General features: G+C 43.0%; 1 protein-coding gene across 8 annotated transcripts in view; it reads right to left on the bottom strand.

Annotated features, from left to right (window-relative positions):
• ctnnd1 (catenin (cadherin-associated protein), delta 1) overlaps window positions 1-16853 on the bottom strand; it is a 21901-nt gene extending 5048 nt beyond the window's left edge. For 2 of the 8 annotated variants that reach the window (XM_035531553.2, XM_035531552.2), the window contains exons 1-15: window positions 16381-16852; window positions 9254-9405; window positions 5386-5457; window positions 5113-5241; window positions 4609-4892; window positions 4007-4282; window positions 3584-3839; window positions 3273-3495; window positions 2986-3178; window positions 2017-2134; window positions 1717-1873; window positions 1248-1265; window positions 697-762; window positions 276-403; window positions 1-77 (exon numbers count right to left, since the gene is read on the bottom strand). The exon at window positions 1-77 is cut by the window's left edge and continues 74 nt beyond it. In XM_035531553.2, the coding sequence (XP_035387446.1) occupies window positions 1-77; window positions 276-403; window positions 697-762; window positions 1248-1265; window positions 1717-1873; window positions 2017-2134; window positions 2986-3178; window positions 3273-3495; window positions 3584-3839; window positions 4007-4282; window positions 4609-4892; window positions 5113-5241; window positions 5386-5457; window positions 9254-9400 (2144 nt within the window). In that variant the 5' untranslated portion in view covers window positions 9401-9405; window positions 16381-16852. Of the gene's footprint in view, window positions 78-275; window positions 404-696; window positions 763-1247; window positions 1266-1716; window positions 1874-2016; window positions 2135-2985; window positions 3179-3272; window positions 3496-3583; window positions 3840-4006; window positions 4283-4608; window positions 4893-5112; window positions 5242-5385; window positions 5458-9253; window positions 9406-15010; window positions 15151-16380 lie in introns of those variants that run through there. The other 6 variants (XM_035531549.2, XM_035531548.2, XM_035531550.2 and 3 more) reach the window with 6 other exon arrangements.
• Window positions 16854-17030: the final 177 nt, after the last annotated feature.

The following is a 17030-nucleotide window of genomic DNA, read 5'->3' on the forward strand; positions in this document are numbered from 1 at the left end:
TTCCCATGAGCCAGCAACTCGGTCATCATGGGCAACCCTTTCTCCTGTCTCATGACTGCCCTTATGTAGCACCCATACTGAGAGAGAGAGAGGTCATCCAAGACCAAGACAAATTTGAGAAAGGGAAAGGAAACAAAAACGATCAAGACGGTTAGATGAAATTGAGAGAGATTGAAAAGACTTGTGTGTAAATGACAAAGCAAAAATGTCAATGACCATGGCAAATCATTAAAGTGTACCGTAATAGTCATGTGACTGTCAGGAGACATACTTACCGTCCAGCGACCTGCACACAGGTTCTGTATGGCTCCCGCAGAAGCTTCTAAAACAGACGGGTTCTTACTTTCCCTCAGCAGTGAAGTGTACACACGCACCACCTCTGGCTGGAACAGCAGCTCATAACCTTGGGGAGGAGGGTGATCGGCAAAACATGTATTTTACTATAACATGTTCGGCTCTTTATCATCAGATGTGCTAGTCAGAAAAGAATACTTAATACAAACAACTGAAGTACTATGAAGATGTTATAAAAGCAAATTTGATGTCTAGTTCCTTGTATTAGAGGCTTGAGTGGTAGTTTTCAGTTTACCCACACATGTAAAAAAGAAAAAAAAAATAATTTTTTTTTTAAAACCAATAATATGAGGCAAATCTGTCAGCATGGTTTCCTTAATGCAATGATGTAGTCCTCTGTACCTTTGGCTGGTGTGGTCCTCTTTGGAATGTCAATTGTGTCTGCAGTTCCATCATCGTCTTTCCGCCCTGAAATTGTCAGATCCAACAAAACAACAAAAAGCCATGAAAAAACACACGAGGCCAAACACTTGATGCATGCAAGATGTACAAAACAGGTTTTACAAGACCAAGTGATCCACTTAACGAGGCCACATCTGCCTTTACAAATTTGATAGAGTATGCCAAGTCCAAAAGGTGACATTGTTCCAACATCAAATGGAAGTCAGTGTTTTAGCTGCGCAAACTATAAACGGAGTTCAGCTGAAAGGTGCAGTTAAGGTGTTACACTGTGGCGCCCTCTAGAGAGAACATTACAGGAAAATATTTGAATTACAAGAGACTGAGCATTCATGATTATTTTCACCTTTTTTAACTTTATAAAAAAGTTAGAAGTGCCTGAAATGACCATTAGCCATGCACGAAGTAATACAAGGAGTGATTGTGAGATGAAGACTTACTGTATAATAGTGATCTCTGAGAAGCAAGCAAAGCTCACAAAAGGAGAGGCTTACCTTTGGAAAACCATTCATCTGTTACAGGACCGAAAGAAGAAAAGAACAGCAGAGAGGAGGGGAATAGGCCAGGAGAGGACCGAAAGGGAGAGAAGGTTTCAGTAAGAGAAACAGAGCCACAGCACCCCAGCCACCAAAAGCAAAGGGCTTGCTTTCATAAACCTATAAGAACATACATTCACAAAAGCACATGCAAGAAAGCTAAGATCTGAATCACAAGCAGTCTTTTTAAAAAGGTGGTGATATTTAGCAGGTTTTCACTAAATATGACTTTTTTCATGCTAAAATATAATTTACTGTCAGTTAATGACAATTACTCTGAGTTTCATTTTTGCTACAGCAAACATGACTACTCTTGCTAACACACACACACACACACACACACACACACACACACACACACACACACACACACACACACACACACACACACACACACACACACACACACACACACACACACACACACCTTTGCCCTTGCGGGAACTGAAGCAGCCAGTCTTTTGGTTGGCAGGGGCAGGGCCCTGGTTGACAGGCACAGTCTCCTGGTAGCGCTCACAACCTGGCACCTCCCGATGCACCTGATAGGACAGATTCCTCAACAGGCAGACGCTGTTCTCCACCAACTAGAGAGAGAAATCTTAGATGAATAAGGAAATAAAGGTTTCCAAAAACTGGCCTACCTGACAGATTCCTACTACAAATAAAGCAAAGCATTCTATTGTTTCTTTATAAGGGCAAGGAAAGTTGTTGTTTTAAGCAATAGTACCTTGTTGTCCACATCTTTACAGTTAATCTGGGATTGGACAATGTACATGAGTGAATCAACCAACCCAGAGCATTCTCTGAGCTTTCTCCTGGCTTCACTCCGCTCTGAGCTCACATTCCTGCAGAGAGTAAGAGACATCTGCATTGAAGGTCAATGGGAGGAAACATACTCATTCGCAATCTGGCTGATCTCTTCATGTCATATTTTGGTGACAAGACCAGGAAAGGAGCAAGAGCAGTATGCATCAATTTTTAAATATGAATGTAAATTTTAGTTAGCAGGTTTCATGCGATTATTCCAAATTTGACCTTTGTTTTTCCCCATATGCAAATACTGCCGACAGCACAAACATGATTGGTCCTTAGGACAAAACAGGAAATAGCAGCACACCAAACACTGATGAACATTTTAACTCCAGTTCCTAGAAGTTAGTTAAGTTGACCATTAACGGGTTTGTAATAATAATCTGTTAAAGGACATGACACCCTTGCGAAAAAGTGGGAAAAAAGGCAAGACAGCAGCAAAAAGGAGACCAAGAGGTTTAGCTCAGTGTAAATGTAATCGGTGGAAGGCAAAAGTGAACAGAGGGATTTTTAAAAGGGAAATTGGGGGGGCACTCAAGAAAAAAATAAGTGGATTTAGAGATCACGTTTCTCTTTTGTCCCAACACTGCTTCACAGTGCATTGACACACACACACACACCCCCACCCCTTCAACTGTCTCAATACAGAAAGCATTTCCCTTTCAACTTCCCCTCTTTCTTGTTTAAAACGAAGCAGCTTCCTGATACAAGAGACACACACACACACACACACACCCCTCTACTCTCAGTCCCTTACAGAAAATAATAATAATGATAAACCCTTTTCTACTTTATTTGTCTTCTCAAATGTCACTGCTGACCCGTGCACTAACCGACTCTGCACCTCTCCACCTCTGCTGGCTCACGCCCTCTCCTCAGACAGTACCTCAGGCAGCCGGCTGTGTTGGTGAGGGCCGTCTCCCACTCCAAGTGCCGCGGCTTGCAGGTCTCCTCTCCGCCGTCGCTACCCCTCTCCCAACCCGAGTGTGGCACCATCACCTCATCAGACAGCGCATGCAGCGCGTGGTCCACAATCTCCATTTTCACAGAGTCATGAGACGAGAGGTTCCACAGCGTGCCTGAGGATCGCGAGGGGGACCCATCACCACCATGATCAGTTACTGTACGTAGGGTATGGGTGTGTGGGGGGCAGGGGTGACCATGGGTGTGTACCTGTGATGGTATCAGTTAGATCCTGATCTCTGGTCTTCCTCAATAACCGCACCAATGCGGGGATTCCATCACAGTTCTTGATGGCGATCTTGTTGTCGGGGTCTCGTCCATACGAGATGTTCTTCAGAGCTCCACATGCTGCGTGATGAACCTCCTTCTTTGGATTGTCCAACATGGACACCAGTGCGGGAATGCCCTTCAGACGCCTCACTTCTGACTTCAACTGGATACATGGGGGAGGGATGGGAGATTTTTTTTTTGTCTCATCTAGTGTATGTCCGTGTATGTGTCCTGAGAGTGCACACATGTACCTTATCATTTTTAAAGGTGAGATGTTGAAGGTAAGCAGCAGCATTGCTCTTAACCGGGTCTAGACGGTAATTAAGCATGGCGATAACCTCGGGGAGTTCTGGCTGTCTCCATGACGTTGGGGGGGGACCTTTGCGCAGTGTGCTGTCCAGAGATGCCATGCTGCCCCTCTCTCCCTGAGCCAGAGGAGCACCTGCCCCCCAATAAAACATATCCCCTGCTCCACTCATATCCCCATCCAGAGTTCCCTCATAGGACCTACACACACACAAATAAGTCACAAAGAGTAATCACTTTCTGGCACAGACCAAACACAAACGGTCAGCTTTATTCCCTAAAAAGTTCTTTTGTAATCTAACAGTGGTAAGGGACAATATTGCCCCACAACAGGGACCCCCACCAACATGCAACCCCCATGCACTTACCCTGCCCTACGCGGGGGTGGCGCATGGTGTGCGTGCGCTAGCCGAGGCATGGTGCTGTAGTGAATAGGAGGTCCCATGCCGTAATCGGGCTCATCATATCCCAGGCTTCTCTGGTCATCCTCTAGGCCATAAGGCTCTGGGACAAAGCGTTGCATGCCAGAGATCTCAAGACCACTGCCCATACGTCCCACCTGTGGCTGGGCTGCATATGGGTCCAGCTGGGGCCTGCTGTGTGCACGGTAACCGGAGTCCAGCGTTCGATAGCCATCCACAGGTCTGGAGATACAGACACATGCTCACCAAGAACACCACAAACATGGATATAGGATCGGTAATGCCCTCGCTTCAGACTATTACCATCACACCTAAAATATTGGGTTTGTATTGCTTACAAAGCCACATTGCAATTTCAAACAACAAACAGGAACAATCTTTATCTAAAATTGGCAACCTCACAAAATTTACAAAAATAAATAAACCACAATGGTGCATTCTAAAATTGCACTCTTGCTTCAGAAGTACTGAATTTTACATGATAAACAAGTGATTAATATTCTTTAAATGAGGTTCTATTTTAACTCATGACCAACACACTGACATACCTGTAGCGATCTTCCATGCGGGCTCCTCTAGTGAGGCTTGCATAGGTCTCAGAGGGTGGGGCACTGCGGTAGTCATCGTACCCCCCTGGTGGTCCATAGTGGTAATTACGAGGGACTGTAGCAGTTGGGTAATCCATGTGTACACCTGGCGGCCTATACAGGCGGTCTACTGGGGCATTATAACCACCCATACCAGTGACCGATCCAGTGCCATCCAGTGACAGTGTGTCAGAGACTGAAGGGATAATTGTTCGAGTTGTGGTAGTCTTGGTAACCTTCTTGACCTGATAAGAAAATGTAAAAGTTTATATTTTCCTCCCTTGTCAGAATTACAGTGGTAATGAACTACAACACACAGGGAGAGAAGCGCAAAAGATAGCAACCTCTAGATTTCTCACTTATTCCTTGGCTCTTGCTGAATTAGTGAGCTGTAAACTTGTGTAAACCACAAAGGTGTCGGGACAGGGTACTGATGTGGAAATGGAGGCGTGTGAAAGTACTTACTGTGGTTTCAGTGCGGCGTGTAGTGCCATCCTCGCTGGTTTCAACAGATATGACCGGCGACGTGTCCCGAGGGTCTTCCTCTACTGTGACAGTCTCCTCAACAACATGACCTGGATCCAACATTCTGTACTGTAAAGGACACATGCATAAAATGCATATGTGCATGCATGCTGACACTCAATATTGTTTATACACTGTATGGATGTTTCCTGTCTTACAAAACTCCATCTGGCCACAAAACAAGGGCAAGACACACCACATTCCTAGTCCTACCTGTGTCCCGTTGATGTATCCTTCGTTTAGTTTGAGTCTCTCTAACTCCGCATCACCAGGAATGCGCCCGTTCTGAGGTGAGGGGGTGGGGGATTGGGGGAAAGAGAGAGAGATTTAACAAAATCTACACAGGCACACATTTGCAGGATTATGGCAGAGGTGTCATAGTTGCCAGTGAGCAGGCTGCTTAGCTATTCCAAACATTCAGAGCTGCAGCAAGTTTCTGGGAGACCCAAGAATTGGCATTATATATCAGTTTACTACACACCACCACAGACAGACTTTCCTTAACAAAACAGCTGTATGAAGGAAGTTTGTAAATAAGGAGGATGGTGCACAATCTTGAAACTATGAGATAGCAGGCTGCCTCACACACACAGTTCCATGAGGAATTCAAAAAAGGGATGAGCACAGTACTCATTCCATTCCTCAGAGGGAGCCTCTGAGCTGGGTAAAAGGGTCTAGGCGAGGCGCAGGCTTGTGAGAACCTGTTAGGCCCAGAGCCTACCCGGCATCTTCATTTCTGCCACAAATATGTCAACACAGGAGAGATGCAGCTGATGCCGGGATTTCAAAACCATTGTCTTGTGTACCCGTTTTATCGTCATAATCGAAGTCAAGGCAACAGAGGTGCACAACAATGCATATGGCTCACAGAAAGGTATGTGCATGAGTGTAAAAAGGAGTGAAATCCATACTACATAGAAATTATCTCACTTACAGGAGGCTATGAAGCAGTATGACTACCATAAAAGGGAGCGGCATGTGTCATTGACAGGCGACAGAAGACTGTAATAGTTAAACGCCTGCTAAATATTGAGCAACTTCCGGTTCAGGTCAAGGCTTTCTCTGTAGTCTCCTTCAACAAGTCACTGACAGAACCAGTTTCTTCTCTCTTATCGGTCCTTTATCACACAACCATCAGGGCTTTCAGGGGGATTCTGGGCATACAAGCCCCAATTAATCATGGGAGATTTGCCCGTGCTTGCTGCAACTAACATGACAAACTTTGAACTAGATTCAGTGGTTGGGTTTTATTTATTTATTTTTTTAAATACACACACCAAAAAAAAAAAAAAAAAACCCAACCCCACCCCACCCAGTCACAGAAATTGCCTACAAACACCCAACCACCCCCCCCCCCCATTCTCAAGTACATGTCTAGCATTCAAGCAGACAGTTATTTCACATGTGCAAGATGGCGAAGCAGCCCAAATCATCATTTGGTTGCCTATCAACTTCAGCAAGAGAGCTCAAGGCATGCTTTCAGACACTCATGTCTTTGCAGGACTGTCTGACCTGAGTTTTTGAAGTACACAACCTTAAATCTAAAGTATGAGTACATTTTTCCATGAAAGGAACAAACGCATAAAATGCACCACAAAAGACCTTCATATGCACATATTTACAGTGTATTCAGAAGATATTCACTTCCTAAATTTTTTCTAGCTTCAAGCAAAAATGAATTCAGTTCCATTTTCCTCATCACTCTGCAAAAAATATAGAAACAAAAAATGTGTTTTTACAAAGATTCACATATTTAGTTAAACAATAATCAAAACCTGAAATGTTACATTTATACAAGCAGAGACACCTTTCCTGTGACATTTCCTAGGAAACTGAGCTCACAATAGCCCCAATTCCACCAGTGACCTTAAAGGGTAAATTCAGTCGACTGGACATAATTCAGAAAGGCTTTGTCTTTATAAAAGCCCCACAGCAGAATGACAGGAAAAACAAGCAAAGAAGTTTGGGATTGTGAGTAATTATTCATGGACATCCAACATGATTCCATTGAAACACAGATGTAAAGAAGAGCATCAAAAAACTAAATATAAATAACAAAAATCAGCAGCTTTGAAACCGCCAAAGAACGCAGCATTTTCATATCACTGAGCGACTGCCCATCCACACTGAGCAAATCGTCAGAAAGGGTTTAATTAGGGAGATTACCAAGAAACTGAAGGTCACTAAAACACACTACACTCCCTGTGTGAGGATGGGAGAACATGCCAGGACAAGACAAAAGCTACTCTTCAATAAAAAGGTACATATTGGCTTGCTTATAATTTGAAAAAAGGCACCTAATGGGCTGTCAGGCCATGAGAAACAACATTCTGTGGTCTTATCAAACCAAAACCAAACCCCTTGGCTTAAAGTACATCTGGAGTAAACCAGACACTGCTCATGACCTGGTCAATGCCTTCCCCACGTTGAAGTATGACAGTGGCAGCACCATTCAGCAGGAATGTTTCTCAACCATAGGGACTTGAAGGCTTGTCAGGATTGGAAGGAAAGATGATTACATGGGATGAAAATACAGATATCCTTGAAGAAAACCTGCTCAAGAGCCCACTGGACCTCACACTGGGGTAAAGTTTCTCTTTCCAACATGGCAAAGACTCAAAACCCACAGCCAAGACAAGGTAGGTAGCATTGGGACAAGCCTGCGAGTGTCCTTTAGTGCCTAGTAAACTTTCTAAATACCTCTGTAAATGTGACTTCATTTTTGAATATTTTAAATTTACAAAACGTTGTGCTTGTTCAATACATTTTTGCAGAGCAATGAAGAAAAATGTATTTTAGCGTAATGTAACAGAAGGGGTCTGAATACTTTCAGAAAACATTTCCAATGGTTTATGTATAGAGAAGTATTTGAATTAGTTCGTAGAATTTTATTTTATTTTATTTTTTTAAATCACCAATTGAAAAAAGACAAAATATGTCTCTGTGCCTGACATCCCCCCCATGAAAGCCTTAAAATAAATCCTAGTTTGTAGCATTACTATTGTTGTGACAGGAAATGGCAAAAGGTGTTCAGGTCAGATGTGGCTGAGGAACGTGTGAACACAACAACTGCATGCCATATGGGGAAATGCCATTTTGAAATGAAATCAGCTGCAAAGCAGCACATAGCTGCAGTTCTTGAAGCATGCCCCCCCCCCCCCATCATTACAGAACTAGTAGCTTTCTTTCTGAAAACCTGCATATTCATGCTTGCTTCTACATGGAACCATATTCACCACCCTTTGTCAACACATTTGTACAACTGATAAAGCCACATTCCATCTAATCAGCCACAGTGTTCGCTTGTGGAAACTGAACAGGATCATACCTTGCAAGGTATTGCCTCAGCAGGATTGCAAAATCCTAAAAGCTTCTTCCTAAAATGACTTTCATACAGAGATGCAGCAGAGTACCAAAATCATGTCCCAAATTTATTGGAATCAGATGCCCTCTAGTCAAGTTCATCAGTGTTGGTCCAAGGAAGAGTCTTCTCAGGTGAGCCACTAGCAACCATCTCACAAGTTCAGTTAAACAAATATAAAAGGTTTCACCCATGTAATACAAGCATGCTTCTGTGAATACTGAAGAAAAACATGGAGAAAACACCTAAATATAACAACGATGAGTGAAGCACATGATCGTTTAGTGGAGATGGAGCAGCAGCAGCATGCACAATGGCTGCAAGAAAGCTGATCCTAGGTGATGTGATCCGGTGCTCCTCCAGTGATGCAATGATGCACATGCTGTACTACACAGTGATTTGGAAGATGTAAGGCAAGATGAACGGTGTGATAAAGGCAACCAGGAAGAGGATGCAACTAATGCAAATGAAGGGACGGAGGGGGGAGAGGTGATGTTAATACAAATGAGGGGAAATGACATATGTGGTGAGTCATCATGCACTATAAGGGAAATGATGCAATGGACATGATGTAGGATAATGGTCACCATGGATGTCAACACGAACAGATTCACAGGTGCGGGTGGCGTAGGACAGCACAGGCTTACAAAAAGATTCAGAATGGGAGGTGGGACGGCACAATGCCGAATGACCCCTGCGGTCACATGATTAGTTGGTTACCTGCAGGGTGGGGAGGGGGCGGGGCAGTGTGCCGGAGGGCCCCACACTCCTCCTCTCTTCCTCGAGAGCTCGAGTCAGACGCTCGAACTGCATCTCCTGTTCACGCACAGACGCCAGGAGAGATGCGGCATTCTCACACTGCTCCATACACACTGAGAGAGAAAAGAAAGTGTTACACACACACACACACACACACACCCCACTGCATACACACCTTCATTCACATTTATTCTCAATGGTCCAGGATGCCATCACCCTCTCTGACACACAACCACCAAAGGAAAAAAAGGTACTTGTACTTTGGAAAAGGAGGAAATATTCCCAGAGGGAACTACAGAGGCAGTATGACTAACAAGCACACAGTTACCCTGACAGCTACAACAGAGGAGCCTAGTTTCCCAGCATAGCAGTGAAAAGATAGCAGCTTCTACCGTGTTATCTAGTAAGCAGCGTAACGTCATGTTAAGTTTTTTTTTTTTCCTTCTGAGTTCAAGAACGGTTTTGGAATATTTCGTCCTAAAAAAGACGGCTATAAATCTGCACACATGCCTAAAATATTGGACTTGAAGTTAAACAAATCAGAAGGCTAGTGAAAGGTTATGCTTTTGAAAAGTCAGGTTGAGAACAGTTAGAAAGATAAAACTGGATTCCCAATATCTGAAGAAAGTGAAAGGCACCAACACAAACATTTCTATAACGAGTGTCCCAACATCGGCAGTGAGCGCACACAGCGCCATCGACAGGAAACCAAACTGGTTTTTTTAGAAAGATGATTAACGTGTGTGTGTGTGAGAAAGAGGGAGATCTATCATGTTCAGGCAGGCATAATGACCTCAGACACAACATAGAAGAAGCCAAGGTCTTCTCATATCACACCAGACTACAACTACAACACAGCTCACTATTAGACAGAGTCCATTTACACTACCACCATACCACACAGAGCCTGTGAATATGAAGTTCATTCAGAGCTGGTATGTTACTAGGAGGAAGCAAAAGTATTTCAGAAGTCTCTCAACCTCTTACCATTACTCACAGTCAGAGAGGTCAAATGAACAAACAGCACTGATACGGTTGCAGTGCTCTTTGGCTGCCTTAATTTAGTCACACACACTTTCACCGAAGAGAATAGCTTATCCTCATCTCCTCTTTGCTTCTACTTAAAAACAAACAACAACAAAAAAAAATCCACAAGCCCTCAGTGGTTCCATTGTTAAAGTAGGCCACTTACTCCCTCCACTAAAAAGGGGGATAGCTCACTTGTCGCTGGAATCCAGGAGCAGATAAGTCCCGTTCAAGGCCAACATCTTCAACCCCAAAGCACACAGACAGAACCAGCCCATGCAGATATGACAAACCAGTTATTTTTATTGAGAAAAACTGAGATGCTACAAAGCATCTTTGCCTACTCTACATGAACCTGTTCTCTTCTTATAAGTATTCAGCCTTTAAATTTAATCAAGGAAAGATTTGGTATGATTCAGAACTTGAGCATATTAAAAGTGACAGCCAGCATATTAAAAATGTACAATATAAAAGACTATTGGATTTATTACATGAAATCACCTGCCCCAGTCTGTGTTGAATATTAGTGTCCTAAAGCAAATGGAAAGGTCATTTTAACAATAACTGTCATTTCCATCTAATGAATTATTTATTCACCTTCAGTACAGCTGATATGGATATGAGTTTCCTTATTCATAATTTTAGATTTTGATTTTTTTATTATTGTGTCTAGAAATGTCAAGTTTAGCTTGTAAATGGTTATGTAATTTTAACTATTGTGCTCCATACTGTTCATAAAAGCGCCATCGTGTACAATAAGGTATACAGGGGTAATTATTTGAAGACAATTTTAAAGCTTTTGAACCAGCCATAAAACATTTTCAGAACAGCTAAAAAAAAAACTATTGCTGGTAACATGGGAGTGCCCAGGCTGATACTGAGTAGCAAAAGCACCCTCTTCAGACCTGGGTGCTAAAGTGGCAGGTGCACTTTCAAACTCTGCAGCACAAGCGGTTATTCAGTGACATTTGGAGGTTTCGCTTACTGGATACCATCTTAACATAAGAGCGGTGTATAAATAAATGGCTGTGCTGATCTGCACTTGCTCATTAGCACCAGTTAGCTGAGATGAGGAGGGAGCCACACGGTGTGAATGGCAGGTGAGAAGCTGCTGCTATCCTGCAGTGCTCTATTTCTGGGTGCAGAGCTCGACACGGCAAATGTCTTCACAAGAAGAGAAAGGTAGAACTCCATGGCTTCACAAGCTTTTGAAAACCAGTATAAAGGCTCCAAAACACAATCACACTGGGTATTGTAGACTATGAAATTTGTTGTCGCTTGAAAAATTAGAAATACATGTGCTTGTGTACTCAAGTACTCGACTGCAACTTTATTGAACGCTTCACCTTCATTACAGTCACACTTCAGGTCACAGCAGGGAAGGATGGGAACCTGGCCTACCATAGCCATACCCTTAGAGAATACTTAAGGCCGAGGAACAACTGCACTGAAAGACGACGCTTGAGCCTGAAAACACTACATGCCACTACAGGACAATCAACCTAAGTTACTGGCAAAAGATGAAGGGCAGGTTTTCAGCTTAAGACATTCATAACAGAGTCAGAGACATACCCCTGCTAACAATCTTGTGTAGTCCAACTACTCTACACAAGTCAAACCAAAATCCAAGATCACAAATCTGGAGTCCCTCAAACAATCAACAAACAGCCAGAAAGAATCTTTCAAAACCAACCCCCCCCCAAAAAAAAAACCCCAGTAGCTTCCAAAATGAGAGCAAGCGCGAAAGGGAAGCTCGCTCCAGCCAAGGTCAAAACTATGCTAAAACAGCACAGCAGCCATGTACCCTCCTCAGACATGTGTAAGCAGTGTACTCTAATAGATCTTAGCCCCACTGCAGCAACTACAAAATCAGAGAGAGAGAGAGAGAGAGAGAGAAAATATTTGCAGCTGTCCATCTGGTGGTTAGGGGAACAATAGTAAATGTGTGTCCAAGAGTGTATGGGGGGTGGGGAGGGGGATGTCCTTGAAAACACAGACACAGCAGTGAGCTTCATCGACTACTGAAACTGTTTTCCAACACTCTTCCACAACATCCCTTCAACAGAACAAACACAAATCATAAAACTACGCATGCGTAGACACATTCCAGCTGGTGTTGTGGCATGTCAAAGCCTGTCTCTGCCTCTCCAGCAGCCTTAAAATACCTAAAAGGTCCTCTTCCTTCTCCACACACACACCTCTTCTATTCCCCACCTCCTTTCCTATCTATTCCCATGTCTGTGCTCAGTCTAAATGTTGGATTCAGTGTAAAAGCAGTGACTCAGAATGGTCCAGTCTGAGGGGGACAAGTTTCTGTGATGCACACCTTTTCCTGCAACACTCTCACTTGCACTTGTGAACTCTCAAGTTACCAATGAACACACATGCAATCTAAACTGTCTGTGAAGAAAAATGAACAGTTCCATGCAAGAACTTTAACATCAATAAGAATTTCAACAGTAAGCAGTTTCTGATAAATTAACTTTTAAAAATACAGGAATATACACAATTATGCATGACTGATTTCCAACAAGGTGAAAATTCATACTGATTTCTCTCACTAAGGCGTAGTGCTCAAACATACCCTCTCATACATACACTGCCTAACAGCATAGTCTTACCTTCAAAGCACGCTTCTGAATATTTAGGCTAATAGTTATAAGAATAAAGAGCCCTCTGAGTAAAACTGAGCTGTTGTATTTTTGGAAACTGTACTAAGGATTCCAAAAGTCTGTTGCAGAGGAGGAAAAAAAAGCCATCCCTCTAAAATAGGCCTGACCCAGAACACAGTGAAACTTGAATGTAGGCTTTGTTGGGCAAACAACCAAGGAAATCAACTACAAAGTGTCAAAGAAAACCTGATCACTGAAATTAGGTCAAAGAGGTAAGATACATTTATTGGGTCTTACCCACTACAGATGAGCCCAGCCAGACTGCATTCCTGGCATAGTGTTTTCAGTTTTGACATCAGAGTTACAAAAACAAGATTTCTGACAAAAACCCATCTGTACTTTCAGATCAGCAACTAAATGGCAAGGGCCCACTGATACTGCCTTGAGCACTGAGGGAAACCAGACAGATACGGTCATGTTGATGTCATCTACATAGTAAATCTCAGTTATGATTGGCAGATACAGGAAAGGCAACATCAGCCACCAGTTATATTAAGACAAAGTAATTCAATTTAGCTCCGTCCTTGTGTGTGTGCTAAAGAGAGAGCAAAGGTATTAGACTATTTAATCACTTATGCAAATTTTAGAACTGCAAACACAGGCGATCAGACCATAGCATAATGACTGACTCATGCAGCTTGAACCTACAACCACGAGAAAGATCTTAAGTCATGAAATACATGCAAGTGGAGTTCAGTGTGAATACATCACTGAAGTGGCAAGTGAACAGGGTTTTGTTTTTTTTTTGGGGGGGGGGGGGTAGTAGTGATTGCAAATTAGTGTCTTTACACACCGTCTGAATTGAGTTTACCCTGACAGACCAAATAACTACAAGAGACAAAACAGACAAGTAAAGGCACAAAGAAAAACGAAGCTAAATTAAGTGAGACATTCAGCAAAAGAGGACAAGTCAGCAGCAATTTGTGGTGAAGGTCTAAAACCAATAGACTATTTACCAAAGAAAAAGTAAGAAATGAAAACAAGAAACTCAGGTTTATTTAGTATGACCACCTACCACCATGGGTGAGAAGAGCAAGAACTACCTGCATTTGCCAGGTGTTTACTTCTGTGCCTGTCATAATGGAACATTAATGATGCATCTTATGGTTTATTGTAAAAATCTCATCAAATCTTGCGAACAGAGGGAAAGACTTTCCAACATTTTACAGACACCCTCTACATTTGTCCATTATAGTATTTTAGCTAGTCAATCCATGAGAGACAGTGTTAATGCTGACTAAGGTTTACATTTGAATGTGAAAAGCCAATCCTTTTGGTTTGGCCCGATTCCAAGTAATACCTCGAACTTTGGAGCACATACTCAACACTCCCTGTACTGACCAACAATAACTTACGTACGTACATTAAAAGTTCGGTACTTTTAACACGTAAAGAACTTGGGGTACACATAATTTAAGAAGTTACAAACTCTATAGCGTTTAAGTCCACCATTACTTCAGGCGTGTGGTCAGCACAGTCCGGAAACCGGAGAGCCGATGACACAGCCTTTTAAAGCATGCATTCCTACTGGGGAGGGGGGGGGGGTTGTTCCTTCGGGAAAAATGTGTAAATAAAGCAGTGGACGTCTTCCTTTAAAGCTTATGTTTTACCCCGTTACATTTCCGCTCAAAATTCTACACTTTCGAACACAGACAGAGTGAGGTGACCGCAGGCGGAGGAACTAACTGTACGTGTTTTTAAAAGTGCTCAAACCCTTCCGTGTTTGACGGACACACCCGTGTAACAGTAAACCCAGTCATTACAGCGTTTCAAAAATGATACGTCTCAAAAGCGCACTCAAACTGGTTTAAAACCACATCAGCCACCAAGGCCATTCTTCACAAACCCAGTCTGGTACTTGGAGATACGCTGTGCATTCTCCCGAGAAAACCTGCGAGTATTAACATGTCCCGTCCCCTTCTGGACTCCACAGGTCAAGGTAGACACACCCGCAGGGAAATCGGGAAAAAATCCCAAGCATGTCTACCTTTAAGTAGAGAGCTCGCCCTCGGACACTTACACCACCATCGCAAATGACTCACGCCAAAGTCGGACGAACCGGGAAATTAGTAAGCGATCAGTCGGTAGTCCCGTAATGCGCTGACCTCATGTTTTACACCGGGGGGTTACATTGTGTGCAAATGCAAAAAGGGAGTTACAAAGAAAACAGCCGACCACGCCTGTCCCTTCCCCTCCCCCACACACACACACGCCCATGCATCGAAGAGCTACTCAACAGGTTCCTACCTACAAACTTGGATGCTGGCGACAACTTTCCGTTTAAGTTAAAATAACGAAGCACCGTGTTTCGCCTTTTAGTTGCACAATTCAGTCTAGTTACGGATGCAAATCTGCCGAATGATGACTGCATGTCAGGTTAAATCGCATGTAACAAAAGATATTTAAAAAAAAATACTCGGACAGAAGAGTAAAAAGTAGCTACCTAGCTGACGTTATGATTAAATTTTAATTAATGTCCAACCAATACTTCGAAACTGGTGCCCAGTCAGATTTCGATAGAGCACTTCCGCAAGTGCAGGTGTTGACTCGGGCCTTGTCCACCTTGATAAAACAATCCGAGCTCGCGTTTACCTTTAACCGTTTCGTTTGCGATACACGCATATCTGCAGATTTATTAAAAACACAGTGAACAATATAAAATCCCACTTAATGCCTAGAATAAATATACAATCAACATGTCAGCCAAATTACAAAAAAAAGTGTGCAACGAAAAAGAAATCAATATGTCTTGGACCCGGACCAAGCATGAAGTGGTTTTGGTAGGAAAAGTACCTCACTGTTAGCTGGCTGGCTAGCTAAATTGGCACCGAAATACCAAGTGCCTTTTGAAACTGTGTCAACGAAACAAATTTGTTTTGGTTAGCTAGTTACAAAAAGAACTACCAAGAATATAAGCAACTAAACGAAAGTCAAGAACTTCAATTCAAGTTATCCCGAAAATATGACAGACCACCGACTCGGCTGCATGCTTCACCGCTGGGATTGCTCCTTATGCGACACACAAATACGCAAACAGGTTGTGGGTTATAAACCTATGAACGGTCCAGATTAAACCTAACATTACCACGTTTCTTTAAAATGGTATTTTTTACAGTAGTTGAATCAAACGCGAATCGTAGTTGTTCAGTCGTTAGCTAGCAAACTAGGTAGAGTTACTAGCTAGCTAACTTTACTAGCATGCTAACTTGCTAAAATATTTAGCTAGCGTTAGGTTTTGAACGAGACAGCTAACGTTGTCCAGGTAACTTAAGTTTCCGACCCAACAAATCAAGGAGCGCATTAGCGAAAACCCAAACCTTTTTAGGACGACAGAAATTTTCACTCACATGCGCTTAAAAAAATTAAAAATAAAGAGTTCAGAAATTCTACCTTTGTTTTGCGCACGTCCGATGTGTGGTTGTGGTCTTGGCCTATAGAAACAGGCTCCAGATAGCCTAGCTACCGATTTTCCAAGCACTTAGGAAGTAATTGTAATTCCAGCGGCTGTAAATGTGGGCGTCCTGGCCCGCTGCGCCACACAAAGTGTCTGGCCTACTACGCTCGACGTTTCCTTACTTAAGTTAGCTGCACCGTTCCCATTCAAACGCATGTGGACAAACGTAGGCCAAAATGGACAGAAACGTTGCTGTGCTTTCGAAAACCTACCTAGCTATCTCGCTCGCCTCGTTCGCTCCTCTTTTCCTCGTTCCCAGTTTCGCTCCTGACCCCTCCCTCCCCTGCGCAGTCCGGGATAGGGCGGGGATGGGAATTCTTCAGTGGATGTCAGACTCAAACGATATTTTGCCTATTGCAACCCACAAACAAACAAAAAAGATCATAACACGCGTTCAAAACTATAACTGTTAACACACACAATTTAATTGTCATTTATTCTGATATGTCCGGAATAATGTGTTCGCGGACTGGAACTGTTATCACACCTCCCGTTTAGTTAATCACATGGCCAATCATTTTAAATCAATCGGGTCTCCCGTTTACAACCTAATTACAGACGAAGCACTTGTGCCGAGAGCGCCATC

The sequence above is a fragment of the Electrophorus electricus genome, chromosome 12, assembly GCF_041902795.1.
Source record: "Electrophorus electricus isolate QZ-2024a chromosome 12, ASM4190279v1, whole genome shotgun sequence".
Lineage (NCBI taxonomy): Eukaryota > Metazoa > Chordata > Actinopteri > Gymnotiformes > Gymnotidae > Electrophorus > Electrophorus electricus.